This window comes from Penaeus monodon, chromosome 41 (assembly GCF_015228065.2).
Source record: "Penaeus monodon isolate SGIC_2016 chromosome 41, NSTDA_Pmon_1, whole genome shotgun sequence".
Lineage (NCBI taxonomy): Eukaryota > Metazoa > Arthropoda > Malacostraca > Decapoda > Penaeidae > Penaeus > Penaeus monodon.
The window spans coordinates 14,271,650-14,286,649 of record NC_051426.1 but is presented as its reverse complement, the minus strand read 5'-3'; the positions used below and the strand labels follow the sequence as shown (position 1 = coordinate 14,286,649).

Here is a 15,000-nt window from a genome sequence, read left to right as displayed (position 1 = left end):
GTGATGCTTGGGGCAAAACCCCCAGGTAAGGAAGTTGCGAAAATGGTTAGGAATGAGTTAATGATTGGGGCAAAGTTGCAGTTTGAACAGTACTAGAGAGTTGTATGGTATTGAAAAGGGTGGAGAGGGGAGCTGTTGGGGAATAGCATAAGGTAAAGGTTGTTAGAAAGGGAAGGGGTTAATGGAGTTGGGATCGTTATGATAAAAGTTTTGTGGCAAAAAGGGGCATGAATTAACGATTAGGATAAGTGGACAGAACAAGGGGATGAAGAGAAGGAAAGAAAAGTCCAGTCAAAAATTAGCCGAGACGAGGGCTCAGGACCAAAGTAGGGGTGATCCCCGAAATTGGGCCTCAGTCCTCGTCTCCTAAGCCCCGTCCCCCCCTACGACAACAACGAGCGAGGGATTGTTGGGGAGAAGATAAGACCCTGCAAAATTAGGAGAGTCGAGAGCTGAGGCCCAGTGTTGGGGCTCACACCTACCTTGGACCTCAGCGCTCGCCTCATACTGTCTTTTAAATATCCCAGCGTGGAGAATCATACATGTTAGTCGAAATAAACAGTCATCCTATAGGGAAATATTTTTTTAAACAAAATTTATTGAAACAAATGTAGAAAAATTACGAAAAGAAGTGTAACACATCGGAAACCCGCAGTTGTGACGAAAGTGTAAAAAAAAATATCTCAAGATCATTAGATAAACAATGATACTGATTTGTTTATTGATTTTTTTTCTGCTGCGTTAACATCCAAAATATAGAGATAGCAACATCCAAAATATAGAGATAGCGTGAGGGGGCAAAGTCCCAAGGAAGGGCTCTATGACATCAAAGTCGTATGGCGCTATGATAAAGTATAGTACCGAAAAGGGTTAGGAATGAGATAATGGTTGGGGTAAAGTTACGGGGTGAACAGTACTAGAGGGTAGTATAGTTGTGAAAAGGGTAGAGAGGGGGAGCTGATGGGGTGTATATTATAAAGTAAAAGGTTGTTAGAAGAGGAAGGTGTTAGGGAGTTGGGAGCATTATGATAAAGTATTGTGGCGAAAACGGCAAAAATAAGTTACGATTAGGATTAGTGGTCAGAACAAAGGGATGAGAAAAAAGAAAGGAGGAGGAGGAGAAGAAAAAAAAACATGTAAAAATATCTGAGACGAGGGCTCAGGGGGTGATCCTCTACATTGGGCCTCGGTACCCGTCTCCTAAGCCTCCCCTCCACGACAACAACGAGCAAGGGATTAGGGGATATTATACTGGTGGCTTGTCCACTGACCAACTTTTATACTGGACAAAGGAGAACAGATATCTTTGAACATTATAACATCTCGTACGGTATTTCACGTAAGCACTGTTGAAAAACGCTGATGAAAATGCATGACATAATTGACATTCTGATATGGAATCTGAATTACGCAGACAATTTAAAACACACGCCACTTACGTATCTATTTTCATACTGATTGCAATTATCCATTTCCATTATTCTTCCTACAGACGTATTTTATACACTTCGAGAACATTCCGCTTCTACTCAAATGTTCTTCACGTAACGCTCGCCGAAAGTGTCGTCACACGGAACACTTTTCCGGTTGAGTCAGCTGTCTTGACCTCTGTCGTGTGGCTTCTCTGAATATCTATATAAATGATCTATATGTCATTTGTTTTGGTGAAAGTTTTTTTTTTTTTTTTTTGAGAACTCTTCACTGTTAATCCTTAAATTTGGTTTATAAAAAAGCGTGTATGAGTATCAGTACTGTAAGGATGTGTTGGTGTAGCCGTGTTTCTGTTTGCGCCTATTTGAACTTTCTATACATTATTTCTCACTCACATTATATACTTCAAACGTGTGTATAGAAAAAAAGAACATTTGTAGGGTTATATGCTTTTGGGGTGCTAGGTACCCCTCCCCCTGAAAATAATGAATACATAATAGGGAAGGACACTTAGGACAAAAAAAAGTCACGTGCACATCCGGAGCGGAAGGGATAGTAGGGAAGGAAGGGGGGGGGGGGGTTGTGGGTGGAGCGTGGGGGATGGGGTGTGGGAGGATGGATGGATGGATGTCGGCAGTCATTTTGAGTGTTGAGGGAGTGGGGATCGAGAGAGAGGGTTTGGGATAAGCACCTCTTTTATTATGGTTAGAAAGTTTTCAATGTCCTCAGGAGTTTTTGAGACGGAGGGGGGGGGGGGTTTGGAGAAATGAAGGGGAGAAGAGAGGATAGACATCTGAGGAGTAGATGATGATGTAGGTGTAGGGAAGGATGCGGTAGGGGAAGGTGGGGTAGAACGTTTAGATTGTCTGATGAGATTAGTAGAGCGAGGAGGAGGAGGAGGAGGAGGAGGAGGAGGAGGAGGAGGAGGAGTAGGAGTAGGAGGAGGAGGAGGAGGAGGAGGAGGAGGAGGAGTAGGAGTAGGAGTAGGAGTAGGAGTAGGAGTAGGAGTAGGAGTAGGAGTAGGAGTAGGAGTAGGAGTAGGAGTAGGAGTAGGAGGAGGAGGAGGAGGAGTAGTAGTAGTAGTAGTAGTAGTAGTAGTAGTAGTAGTAGTAGTAGTAGTAGTTGTAGTAATCAAGGAAAGAGATTGGAGTGTCTGGATTTAGAATGGCAAAATAATTTGACTGGGAAAAGGAGGGGGTAGAAGTGGGAATGCAAGGAGGAGGAGGAATGGATACAGGGGGAAAAGTAGAAACATCTTGGGGAAAAAGATAGAGGAGCAGAACGAAGGACAGCACTGAAGTAGGGAGCAAGAAAAAAAAACACTTCAACGTTGCCTCGCGTAAGGTGAGGCCGAGTTTGAATCTGAGGAATGCCACCTCAGACTCAAACTTGTAGGTAGGGCAGCCTCTATAAACTGCACTATGGGAGTCACCGCAATTGGCACACGTGCGTGAGTGTACAGAGCAATTTGAACGGTTAAGACGAAGTTTGGCATGCAGAGGGCAGCTGGCTCTAGAGCGACAGTACTTGAAAGGCTGGCCAAAATGCCAACATTTCTGACACTGGCGGGGGGGGGGGTGATATGGCCGGACAGGACAGGATTCTCCACCAATATGAACTTCGTGTGGAAGTTCATGTCTACGGAAGGTAATCTTGGCAATATTGGAGGACATTCGGCGGCGGCCTCGGGGGGGGGGGGGTAGTGTAGCAGTGTTGATACTCTCTCATAGTCAACGATGTAGGCAAGCAGGTAGTTTTCACAGTCTGAACAGTCTTTGGCGTAGACAAGGCAATCAGCCGACTAGATGGAAAGTTCCAGTACAAGTATTAAGGGAAGAGGGGGTTGGGCAGGAACAAATTCACCAGCGAGGTCAATCAGGGCAGAAAGAGCACGAGCTTGGGACTCGGATGTAACTGTGACACGGCGTGGACGGTCGGAACGACTGCGAGAGGAAACTTTGCCTACTTGTTTTTGGAGACATTGTTGGAAGAGAAGGGTAGTGTTGGAATAAGGGTTGTAAGGAGACTTTTAAAAATCGAATCACTTAGCTGGGCTAAAGAGTACTCAAAGGATTTGTAGACGTGGTTAAGAATGAGGACAGGAAAAAAAAGACCGTGCAAAATTGATTAAGGCGAGGGCTGAGGCCCAAAGTAGAGGGATTCCCAACGTCCTAAGTCTACCCCCCCCACGTCAACAATGGCCATGGGACTAGGAGGGGTAGGTTATTTATTAACTAAAATCACTCGACATATGTAACTGGTTCTGATGGTGAAACCTGATTACTATATCATGTACAATATAGCTTCACTCGTGAGCATCATCACTGCTAATTATTCTATATACCATATCAAATATTCCCTTCTACTATACGCTTCCCTCTAAGCCCATCGTTATCATAGTCTTCCACTGCACCTCGACCGCCCATCTCACGCTAAAGGCAAAATTCCTCACGGTTATGCTCTTAGTCCTTCGCATGTCTCTGGGCGGAAATCGAGTAGCTTGTTATTTGCTAATGGACTTGTCCAACGTTTTTCTTCATAATTTCATCAATGTACTATTTATTATTTTATATAATAAAGGTACAGAAATTAATAGCCAAACTATCAAAGTTTTTCTCTCTGCCAGACTTGTAGTTGCGAAATACTTTAAGAAAAAACTTGAGCAGTGGAAGTGTTCGCAAGGTTGACGCTGGGGTCGCGGTACACAATGTAAGTGATGAGAGTACAAGTGATAATTAAAAAAGGAAAGAGTGGTCGATTCTAAGGCTTGCACTGGCCGCAGTCAAGATTCATATTTACGGAATTAAATGGCACTGCATATCTTGTGATGCAAAATTGTACTCTATACTTTATCAAAACTGAAAACTTTTGTTCTTGTCAGAAATATCGTATACGCCATGGTAGAATCACTGTGGGTAAATCTAGATACTTCATCTTGAAATAAGAGTATAAAACAAGAGGCATGAATGACGACAGGGCAGCAGATGACAAATAGGTACGAAATGGAGACATCTTATAAATATATATTTTTTAATTCTCAACAACAAATCTCGTACCCATACTTTCAACCTATAACAATATGATATGGTTATTACAGAGAATGACATACACAAAGGATATAGTACAGCGACCTTGATATCTTTATATATACACTTTTGAGGTGGAGATGGCATTATATAAAGTAAATACGAGAAGGAACAATCTACAGTATGTATGGTCTTTGCATGCACACGTGATAATTCCTGCCTAGCTGAATTTTCCGGAAACACTGGCTTGTACTTTATTACCATGTAGCCTCAGCTACTCCACATTATTACCAATTTCACTACATAATTTGAGTGAAGCTTTATATATATTGTGTATCTTTGTAATAAAGTTTTAACATATATATGTGTATATACAGATAACAAAACTCGGACATTTTCCCCCTAAGTGGACCCGAGTTCCCCAACGAAAGTATTTACTATAATGCATTTCTTGGCATACTCACCACCACCTATTCCTCCGCCCTCGCCTTCCCTTCCTTTTCCTGGGCCATGCCCCGTCCCCAGGGGCCTCGTCAACCTCCGGGTATTCCGCAGGACTCCAGGAAGTGCTCCAGCCCAGTCCTTCCAGGCGCTCTCCCAGGGCTCGGCGGGTATTGATCAGGTGGTGGCGCTCGTGAGGGTCCATGAAGTCTCCGCCGGAGTCGCCGCCAAAGGCCCCTGCGACGTCACTCGTGTCCTGCCAGCGCGGAGGCCTCGCCCACCAGCAGGCGGTGGAGTAGCTGGTCTCCGAGCTGTAGCCCGACGACACGCTTCCGGGAGTGTCTGACAACGTTACCATGGGCAGAGAGTCCGTGAGAGCTACTGTAGGGAAGGTGTCCGCCAAAGTCCCAGCAAGGAAGGGGCTTTCCCTGGCTGTCGCGGGGAAGGAGTCCGCTAAAGCCTTTCCTTGAATGACGTCTCTTGCGGTCTCAGGATGTATACTTTCAAAGGCCTCCCCTAGCAGGCGGTCTTTCCTGGCCCCAGCATGTGGAGTATCCTTCAGGGACTCAACAGGGGACTGGTTTCTTCCAGCTTCAACGGGGAAGTGACCTGCCGCAACGAGGTCTGTCAACGGATCTTCCTTGCCCTCATTTTCTCGCGAATTAACTTTACTTCCAACACAAGGATCAGAATTTAGAAAGTTCTGAGGTCCACTCAAGGCTACAGGGCTACCCCAATTCTCCATCTTTTTTGTAAGAATACAATGGTTCTGTTTTTTGTTGTCAGATACCCCATTTAAATTTCTTAAGCCTTGCCACTTGCCAGAAACGAGGTTTTCCATCTTCAGAGAAACATCGACATACTCATCCTCCTGTGTGTCTGGTGAGGGAACTCCCTCGGGAAGGTCTACCTCCATGCAAGGTTCACCGACATTTCCAGGCGTGTTAGTGCAACAGCAGGCAGCTTTCACATCCACGTACCGCACCGGAGTTGTGAGACTGGTAGTGATCCCTATACTCGAAGAGGACATCAGGGAGACCTTGACAGTTGTTGGTGATGCAGGAGAAACACCTGGAACGCTATTTTCATCCCCTGGGAAGACAAGGTCATTATCAATGATACTTTCAGAAGTCCCCATCACAACAGGGCAGATGGCTTCTAAGTCAACTCTTCTTACTGGACTCGTCAGGCTGATGACAAGGTCGACGTCTTTGGCAGACCTACAGTGGAGATCGCACAGGGCGTCGTCGCAGAGCTGGCGAGAGTTCGGATGGCACTTGGGGCCGCGAGGGCTTTCATGGTAAGGAGTTAGGGCATTAAGCACCGTATCAGTGGATGCATCAAAAGGGGATATGGGGGGACTTTGAGGCAGGCCAAGGCCGGGAGCAGGAGAAGAAAGCATGTTTGTGTAAAGCGCGGGGGGCTTAGGGAAACGGTCAGCTGAAGCACAGGCTGAGGAAGAGAGCAGTTCTGAGGAACCGAGGCTGGAGTCCGACCTCTGACTGTCCTCTTGTTTACACAACCTTTCGGGGCGGTTAGGTTCTGCTGGGTCATTTGCATTCCAGAGAGCTTTCTCACATTCTAACAAAGGTTCAGGGTAGGAAACAAGGCCGTTTGGACCTGGCAACTGCAAGGGTACGGAACTACTAGCTGGGATCTGAAATGAGAGAAGGAAGCTACAAGGAACTAGTTGCTACATGACAGATACAGTATGGAGATGGAGATTAACAAACTAATCTTACTTACAATATACACACGCAAATATGAACAAGTACATACAGGAACAGACCATAATGTCTAAATTACCAAATGGGAGGACCAGGCAATACACTGAGTAAGCGAGGAGGTTGGGAAATTTAGACAAGCGAATCAGAACTGGCATCCTGTGATTTACACCCAAGCGCATGGTTGTGCACTCAGTCAGGACTACATGATCCTCCACAGCCTGCTTCAATAACCTCATCTCTGCATGGCCTTTCTTTACACGAACCCCTTCCATCACCCCTTTCTCTTCCCTTCATCAGCCTACCACTGAAGATGTTAGAACACGTACTGTCTTCTTAACATCTCCTCCTGCTGTCTGCTTTATTACTGTCGTGGCTGCCTTCAAGGTCTCTGCCGCCCACTCCTGCAGAAGCAAAAGAGTCATGAGTAGTCCCCTTGGCCAAGCAGAAGCAGCAGAAGCAGCACCCCCTTCACTATCGCCCCTGACAACTGCAAGCACACACAAGCATTCTTCTGTTTCACGATTCCGAAGCACAAACTTAACGCTGGTATATCCTGGTCTAACCTGTGCGCGGGACGCTATCCTGCTCTCCGGCAGTTCCGCCACCTTGCTCCACACCTCGCCAGGGGCGCTGCAGCCATATTCCAGGGCTTGATGAATGGGCGTCAGTCTTGACTGGAGGTTGCTGTAGAGGGCGTGGGCAGTGCCGGTGATGGACGCAGGAACTACGGCAGACATTTGCTCCGCAGACTTTGTGCCCAAAGTTGAAAGGGCAGTGAGAGTGGTGAGTACCACGCCCATGCTAACCTGGAGCCCTCTGTGAGCAAGTTCCCATCCCTCGTTTGCAACTCCTTGGCCTGTCACAAAGCCCTTTTTTATTACTTTTTGCGTAATCCCTACACCACTAATCATTAGGTTCTGTGTCAATCTAACGCCACCCATTACCATGCTCTGTGCCGAGTTTTTCCCTTCTACCACCATATACTGTGTTGTCTTAACACTTCCCTTTACCATTTTCTGTGCTGTGTATATACTACCCTTCATCAGATTCTGTGCCGTGATCACACTGCCCCTTACTAGACTCTGTGAGACGTCGATGGTTCCTTTCATCAGAGTCTGTGTTGTATGAATGCCACCCCTTGCAAGATTGTGTGTAGCACTGACACTACCCTTAACAAGCCTCTCTGTAATGCTAACACTTGTCATGACCAAACTCTGTGTTGTATTCATACCACCTACCACCAAGCTCTGTACGCTATTCGCACTACCCACTGCCCGGGTCACTGCACTGTGAGCGCTTCCCATGACCACCCCATGAAGAGAAGCTACATTACCCCATACAATAGCTCGTGTCTTCCCTATGCCCTTAACCACCAGATTCTGGGTGGTGCAGAGGCCAGCTTTGCCAGCACTGAGTGTCACGCTGACGCCACCCATCATCAGCTGGCCTCCTGACATACTACTGACATCCGAGTACCAGCTAAGAAGTGACCTCCGACCCAAGTCCACCTGCAATAAACACGACCCGCATTAGAATGTGTGTGTGGTGGAAGGTGTGGCATACGGTATGGAACGGGTCTTCCCACTAAGTCATCTAATGTTTTGATCTTGCTTCACACAGGGTTTTCAAGCGAATGTGTGTAATATAAAGGTAATTACACTACTCGTCAACTCCTCTATGAGAGAATCCAACATGGACTTGGTGAAAACTTATACTTAGAGTTTTTACAAGGCTTACCACCTACAAGAAAATGGAACCTGGAATTAGCTTGACCATAATATCCCTTTTTATTAAACCCTCCGAACAGACCAAAGCTAAACTAAGTATGTAGGGCTACTTGTATAAAGGAAAGGTTAACTTGGAAATGTTGCAACAATAAGTGAACCAATTCTTCAGCATTTCTATTGGTCCCACATCCCGGATGACATAATGACACTACTCTGCAAGAAAATTGTATACTGGTATGAATGATCACGCATTGCAGAAAGAAATCCGTCAACATTGCAGGCCTTATATATCAGTGACATGTGAATTTTCGTTATCAGTTGGACACAGGTTAATGGCAATTATTATACACATTGCGTTGCCTAATACTGACGTTTATTATCCATTTCCCTAGACATAAAGCATTATCATGAGTACAACTATGAAATAAACTTTAAATGTTCAAAAAAAAAAGTAAAAACAAGAAAAAAACGCTTTGTTTTTGTTCTGTTACATCTCAGCTTATCGTAACTGAACTTCCCTAGCACGAACATTTCCTTCTACACTAATTCTTGCATTGTACCATAAAAATACTGATAAAACAAGAAAGCGGGATTCGTGACAAGGAAAGGTTTATATAACGAAAGACTAAGCAGACATTTCAAATACACCAACATCAATACCTTTAAAGGACAGATAAAAAAAAGCCTTGAATTACCAATCGCTGGACGGTGCAGACGACGTCCGTATCATCGGCATTGGGATCGTTCAAAATCATGCGATTGGCCGAGCGGACCAACCGGCGTCGCACCCTATTGGCCAGGGCGGTTCCCTTGTTAGCCAATCCGCCATCACGCTCATCTGCGGCACAAGAAAGAAATGTTTTGCCTCCGGTCCACAACTGGGGGATCTGGCTTCCCCGGCGGCCCTTCCGCAATAATGTAGGGGGCCAGGGGTTGTGGCAATGCGCAGGTTGTTATGAAAGATAGTGGAGGGAGGGGGTATGCCCAGCCAGCTTCATTATTATCAACTCCTGAAACGTGTAGTCAATCGCTGGTTCTATGATTAAGGTATCATACCCAAAGAATGAAAAAAAAAAAAAAATAAAGTTTGCTGTATTTATTAACAATTGTTTTAATACTGCTTGGGCCATGGTGAACGATGCTATATGAAAAGAGGCAATGTTCATAAGGGAACCACTATTATAAATAGTATCGGGAGGACTTTGATGCAATACAGGGAAGATTGCAAATATCAATATACAAAATGCATATACATCATATGGTGATGCGAAAAAATATAGTGATTAGTGTTTCCTAGATAAGTCGTAGTTGCTGTTACAAAATGAATGGATATAACATCAAACACTATTTTCGAACAAACATTTCAATAACGCAGCAAAAAAATCATATCCCCTCTAAAAACAGTCAAACTCAATTACAGAAAGACGGAATCATAATCAGTACGAACATGTGACAAACATGTAGACATACTGCATCGGACAACACACAACTGCTGGGGAGGAGGTGGCCTCGGGACCACATGGCTTGGCAACACAACAGCTGGGTGGGGGAGAAGCTAACACGACCAGCTGGGTGGGGGAGAAGCTAACACGACCAGCTGGGTGGGGGAGATGCTAACACGACCAGCTGGGTGGGGGAGAAGCTAACACGACCAGCTGGGTCGGGGAGAAACTAACACGACCAGCTGGGTCGGGGAGAAACTAACACGACCAGCTGGGTGGGGGAGAAGCTAACACGACCAGCTGGGTGGGGGAGAAGCTAACACGACCAGCTGGGTAGAAGAGAAACTTCGATTTCTATGACAACAATAACGAATGTGTTGCCCGTGACTACATGGGTAAAAATGTGAATAAGCGTAACCACTATTTTATTCGGTGGTGGATAAGGGTACATATCTATATAATGTCTTCTTTCTGGCTGATGTAAATGCATATAACGGCCCTACACACACACACACACACATGGTTGTTAACTCTTACTAATGATTATTCACCTCCCTGTGCGAAGCGGACAAAAGAAAATACAACTATTGTTTTAATGTACTTTGTGAACTGTGCATCGACGATTAGAAAATATGCGTTGACACAGCACGGCCCCCCAGATCATTTTGGTAAATGGAATCCTCAATAAGATAGCAAAAGAATTTCATTCTTTCCCATTATTTCGTTAGTATTTAGATGAAATAAATTAAAAGATTCACTGCATTCCATTAATAATAATAAAGTGTTAATCTTGTCTCAATTTTCTTTCCCTTATTTAATCTAAAAGATCATCCTCAGTGGAAACGAGTCAACGGGTTACCCATTTGTTACCTATCAAAGACTACTGTGACTGACATGATTACAGATATTACAAACATTATGATAAAGCCATTGTCGCGAGGAATCCTTTTCGTAATCATATCTAACCATTCATACTGAGTGATTCGGTCCAGAGCGAAGATAAACAGTGGGGTGACTGACAAGACCAAACAGTCGATGACAATCTTTCCTTCATAGTGGCGGCTTGTGCTTTGAGAATAGGAAACCTAGTACTGCTAATTTCAGCTAAGTTTAATTCTGTGATGATGAATGGGAAAACTACTTAAAACACCCCTGTCTACAGTCTGCTTTGCTTATTAATCGAACTAGAATCCTCTCTAGATGGCATAACTATCGTGTTTTAGCATCTGGAGAGTCCTCAAGTGATAAAAGACTCGTTATAATGTCTGAAGGAGGGATCTAATCCGACTCGAAATGTCTGAGTTTAACGTTTTCTTTCTTACTATAGCAGTCTCTCTCTCTCTCCTTCTCTCTCTCTCCTCTCTCTCTCTCTCTCTCTCTCTCTCTCTCTCCTTCCTTCTTCTTCTTCTTCTCTCTCTCTCTCCCTCTCTCTCTTCTCTCTCTCTTCTTCTCTCTCTCTTCTTCCTCTCCCTCTCTCCTCTCTCTCCTTCTCTCTCTCTCCTTCTCTTCTCCTTCTCTCTCTCTTCTCTCTCTCTCTCTCTCTCTCCCTCTCTCTCTCCTCTTCTCTCCTCTCTCTCCTCTCTCTTCTCTCTCTCTCCCTTCTCTCTCTCTCTCTCTCTCCTCTCTTCTCTCTCTCTCTCTCTCTCTCTCTCTCTCTCTCTCTCTCTCTCTCTCTCTCTCTCACTCTCTCTCTCTCTCTCTCTCCTTCTCTCTATCTCTCTCTATCTCTCTCACCCGTGTCGTGCAGGTCCCCCTCCTCGGCTGGGGCGTAGGTGTCGATTAGCGAGTGCCCCGTGTCGATCAGTCGATCAGCCACGCACACTGCCAGATCCACTGCCTTGCGTCCGCCCTTGGTGTCCGCTACGCAGTCGACCTGAAATAATGAGGGTCAGAATTATCTCCGTAATTGGTAGTGAATTTACCACCCGAGAGTTGTACTAGCTTACTGTGCAGGTATACTAAAGCATTAGTTGTTTGTATTAATGAATATACTGTATGGAAAGAGTAGGAAGTGTATAGGCCAAAAATAATGAAATCTTAAGCATTATCTACTTTCAGAATAAAAATGGGAAGAATTGCATTTAAAGCTTTTTAGGGAGAAAAAATCCTGATTAAATCCATGAAAATGTACTAGCTAGAAAAAAATTGTATTTTTAAAATTTAAGAAGTGGTAGCGGTGATAGACAGTTCTCGACTGGTTCAAAGTCAAAAGGCCAAAAAAAAGTTGTTGTATTTATCACTTTGGCAATTAACGCAGTCTAGCCACCTTATTCAGCTATACTCAACCAACAAGCTACCATCGCCATAAAATAAAATTTAAAAAATCCTCGTTCAAACAACTTTACTACTATAATCACCAAAAACCTTTAGTCACCCCCCCCCCTGCTTTAGACATTACAAAGGCACACCACCACACTAACAGTTCCAAGTACGAGCCAGAACCACATCAGCCTCAAATCCATGGCTAGACTCACGGTGTGGGTGGCCCGGGTGGTGAGGGCGGCCGTGAGGGTGGGCGGCGGGGCGGCGAGTTCCCCTGCAAGAGCGCCCAGCAAAAGGTGGCGCGTCGTGGTGACGATCTAGGTGTTAATTTCTAGGCATTAGTTTGCAGATGATGATGGATGATAAGGATGATAACAATAACAACAATAAAACCAATAGCAATAATAATAATAACAATAATAAACGAAACAATAATAATAAAAACAATAACAAACGAAACACTAATAACAACAATAACGACAATAACAACAATTACAAAAGCAATAACAGCAGCAATAACAACAACAATAGCAATAATAATAATTATAATAATAACAATAATAATAAAAGTTCTTAGAAGTTGAAACAAATTCGGTTAAAGAGAACTGAAGGAATATTTCGAAAACCGTTACAGAAAGGTGATCCAGCAATGTCGATGGCGGAGAAAGATTTGTAACTGTGTGTGTGTATTGCATGGCGTGTTAAGATCATGAAGTGCGCGTGCATGTAGCAGACACGATTCCTGAAGTTAACCCTTGTGGTTAGCAAAAAAAAAAAAAAAAATGAGAAAGATTTAATGTTTTTTTTTAGATTCAATTATCTGCCGTTAATAATCTTGCATGTTTTTTTTTCTATTAATTCACTGTCTGCCGTTTTTTTTTTTTTTTTTCATTTTCTTGCCTTATTTATCCTTCCCTGTCTCCCTTTCTCTCGTTCTCCCGTAATTCCCTCCTTCCTTAAGTCTTCTTCCCTTCCCTTCTTTAATTTAGCTTCAGCTTCCTCATTCCTTTCTCTTCATTTTTTTTTCTTTATTGTTTCTATCTTTCATTTATTATATTTTATCTGTTTCCCGTTACTGTTTCATCCCATGGCCCCTTTTCCTTCTTTCCCTTTCTCCTTCCTCCCATCATTCTCTTCCCTTCCTTCCCCTTTTATTAGGTTTATACCTTCTCCGTGGTTTGCCGCCCCCCTCCCTCTCTCTCGTGCCACTACTCTTCTCTCGTTCTCCCTTTCCTCCATTCTCTTTCCTCTTCCTCCTTTCTGTCATCCCCTCGCCTTCGTCCTTCTCTCTCCCCCTCCCCCTCTCCCTCCCCCTCTCTCATTCCCCTTCCTTCCTTCCCATTCGCCTCCCCTATCTTATCCCTTCTCCCTCCCTCACCTTCTTCCTCTCCATCACTTTATCCCTCCCCCCCTTTCCTCCCTTCCCCCTCCCCATTCTCCCTTTCCCTCCTCCCCCTCCCCATATCCTCTCACCTCATTGGTCGGCCTGGTGATGATGGGCGCCGCCTGCTCCACCCGATCTAGTCCTCGGCAAGCCCACCTGTCTACGGTATCCCAGCCCACGACGCGGTCAACTATGGGCGTCGCGAGAGGCAGGGCGGTGGAGGCAGCCGCCCGCACGCCCATCTCGGCTGTACGCAGGACGACGCCCACGTATTGGTGCTTGTCCTGCGGGTGTGAGAGTGGATTAGGGAGTGGATTGGTGAGTGGGATGAGTAAGTGAACAAGTGAGCGAGTGAACGAATGAGCGAGTGAATAAGCAAGTGCGCCAGCGAATCAACATGTAGGTGCAACAGCCTATACAGATGTGCAATTGCAAGCGTATCTCCCCACATGTACCCAAGTCCGGTCACCTTCCCGATTACCAGTGTATGAATCGCCAGTTTCGAAACTCGCATCCGAAACACACATCGCTTACTCGTACAGGTATGTGTTTCGGATCCACGAGTCGAGACGGTTCACGAGACTGGCCGTTCAAATACACTGGTAACACTGAGTGGCGACCAGGAAGAGCAGACGCTTGCAACACTTTCAACAGATATCACAAATACATACATTTTTTTTACACCCACACCCCCCCACACCTTTCCCCATGACCATCCCTCGCCCTACCCCCGCGTGCCCCTTCTCCCGTTCTCTCCTCTTTCCTCCCACCACGATACCTTGGCCGTGGCGTAGGCAGTGAAGGCCAAATTACAGGCGTCATTGAGTGCCGGCAGAGCGAGCACACGGTTAAAGAAAGCGGGGTTGTCGCCATCACCGAAGGTCATGTGATCAGAGGTCATGTCACGACCCACGTCCTGGCAGTCGGGAGCCATCTCGCGGCCGCTTCTTTCTTCTCTTCTCTCTCTCTTCTCTCTTCCTTCTTCTTTCTCTCTTCTCCTATATTTCGTTTTGTGTATGTCTTCTCACCTCTTTTTTTTTTTTTTAATTCGGTTTCTTCCGCGAGATGGAGTGCTGGTTTCTACCTAGGGTTTAGAGTTTTGTCCTTATTTGGTTTCACAATCTCTTAGTTTAATATGAAAAGATGGAAAGCGGGATAGGTGCAAGTAACAGAAAAAAAAAAATGATTTGGTAAAAAAGAAAAGAAAAAAAAACTATTGGTTCAATGTATTTAATATGAATAAATCAAATTGATAACTGAACATAACTTCGAAAATACTGAGTAAACAACAAATATGAAATACCACAAAGTACAAATAAAAAAAAGGGAAAAACTTACAAAAACTGAACTCCCAGCAGAAAGCTCACTCACCCGACCTTCTTCCGCGCCGCCCGAAGCCGCACTGACTCGGCCGCGAGTTCGAAGCGGAAGCCGGTGATAGAACGAAACACTTTTTTTTCTCGTTTTCTCTTCCTTTTTTCTCTGACGTCGACCCTTTTTCCTTTTTCTCTCTTAAAGGTATGACGCAAGGTCGCTTGTTTCGCGAAGTAAGCTTTTGCG

The 15,000-nt window shown here is 44.9% G+C and overlaps 1 protein-coding gene across 3 annotated transcripts; it reads right to left on the bottom strand.

Moving 5' to 3' along the window:
- Positions 1-4,444: 4,444 nt before the first annotated feature.
- LOC119598659 lies at positions 4,445-14,893 on the bottom strand. 3 transcript variants are annotated; one of them, XM_037948365.1, is made up of 9 exons: positions 14,779-14,893; positions 14,219-14,524; positions 13,530-13,724; positions 12,269-12,373; positions 11,529-11,667; positions 9,048-9,190; positions 7,189-8,133; positions 6,928-7,026; positions 4,445-6,555 (listed from the first exon to the last, which is right to left on the bottom strand). In XM_037948365.1, the coding sequence occupies exons 2-9, from the start codon at positions 14,372-14,374 to the stop codon at positions 4,918-4,920; spliced, it is 3,420 nt and encodes a 1,139-aa protein (XP_037804293.1). In that variant the 5' UTR covers positions 14,375-14,524; positions 14,779-14,893; the 3' UTR covers positions 4,445-4,917. The 3 variants fall into 3 exon arrangements, with proteins under 3 accessions (XP_037804293.1, XP_037804295.1, XP_037804294.1); XM_037948367.1 differs by having other exon boundaries at positions 6,952-7,026; positions 14,779-14,892; XM_037948366.1 differs by having other exon boundaries at positions 14,219-14,520; positions 14,779-14,839.
- Between the last annotated feature and the right edge of the window lie 107 nt (positions 14,894-15,000).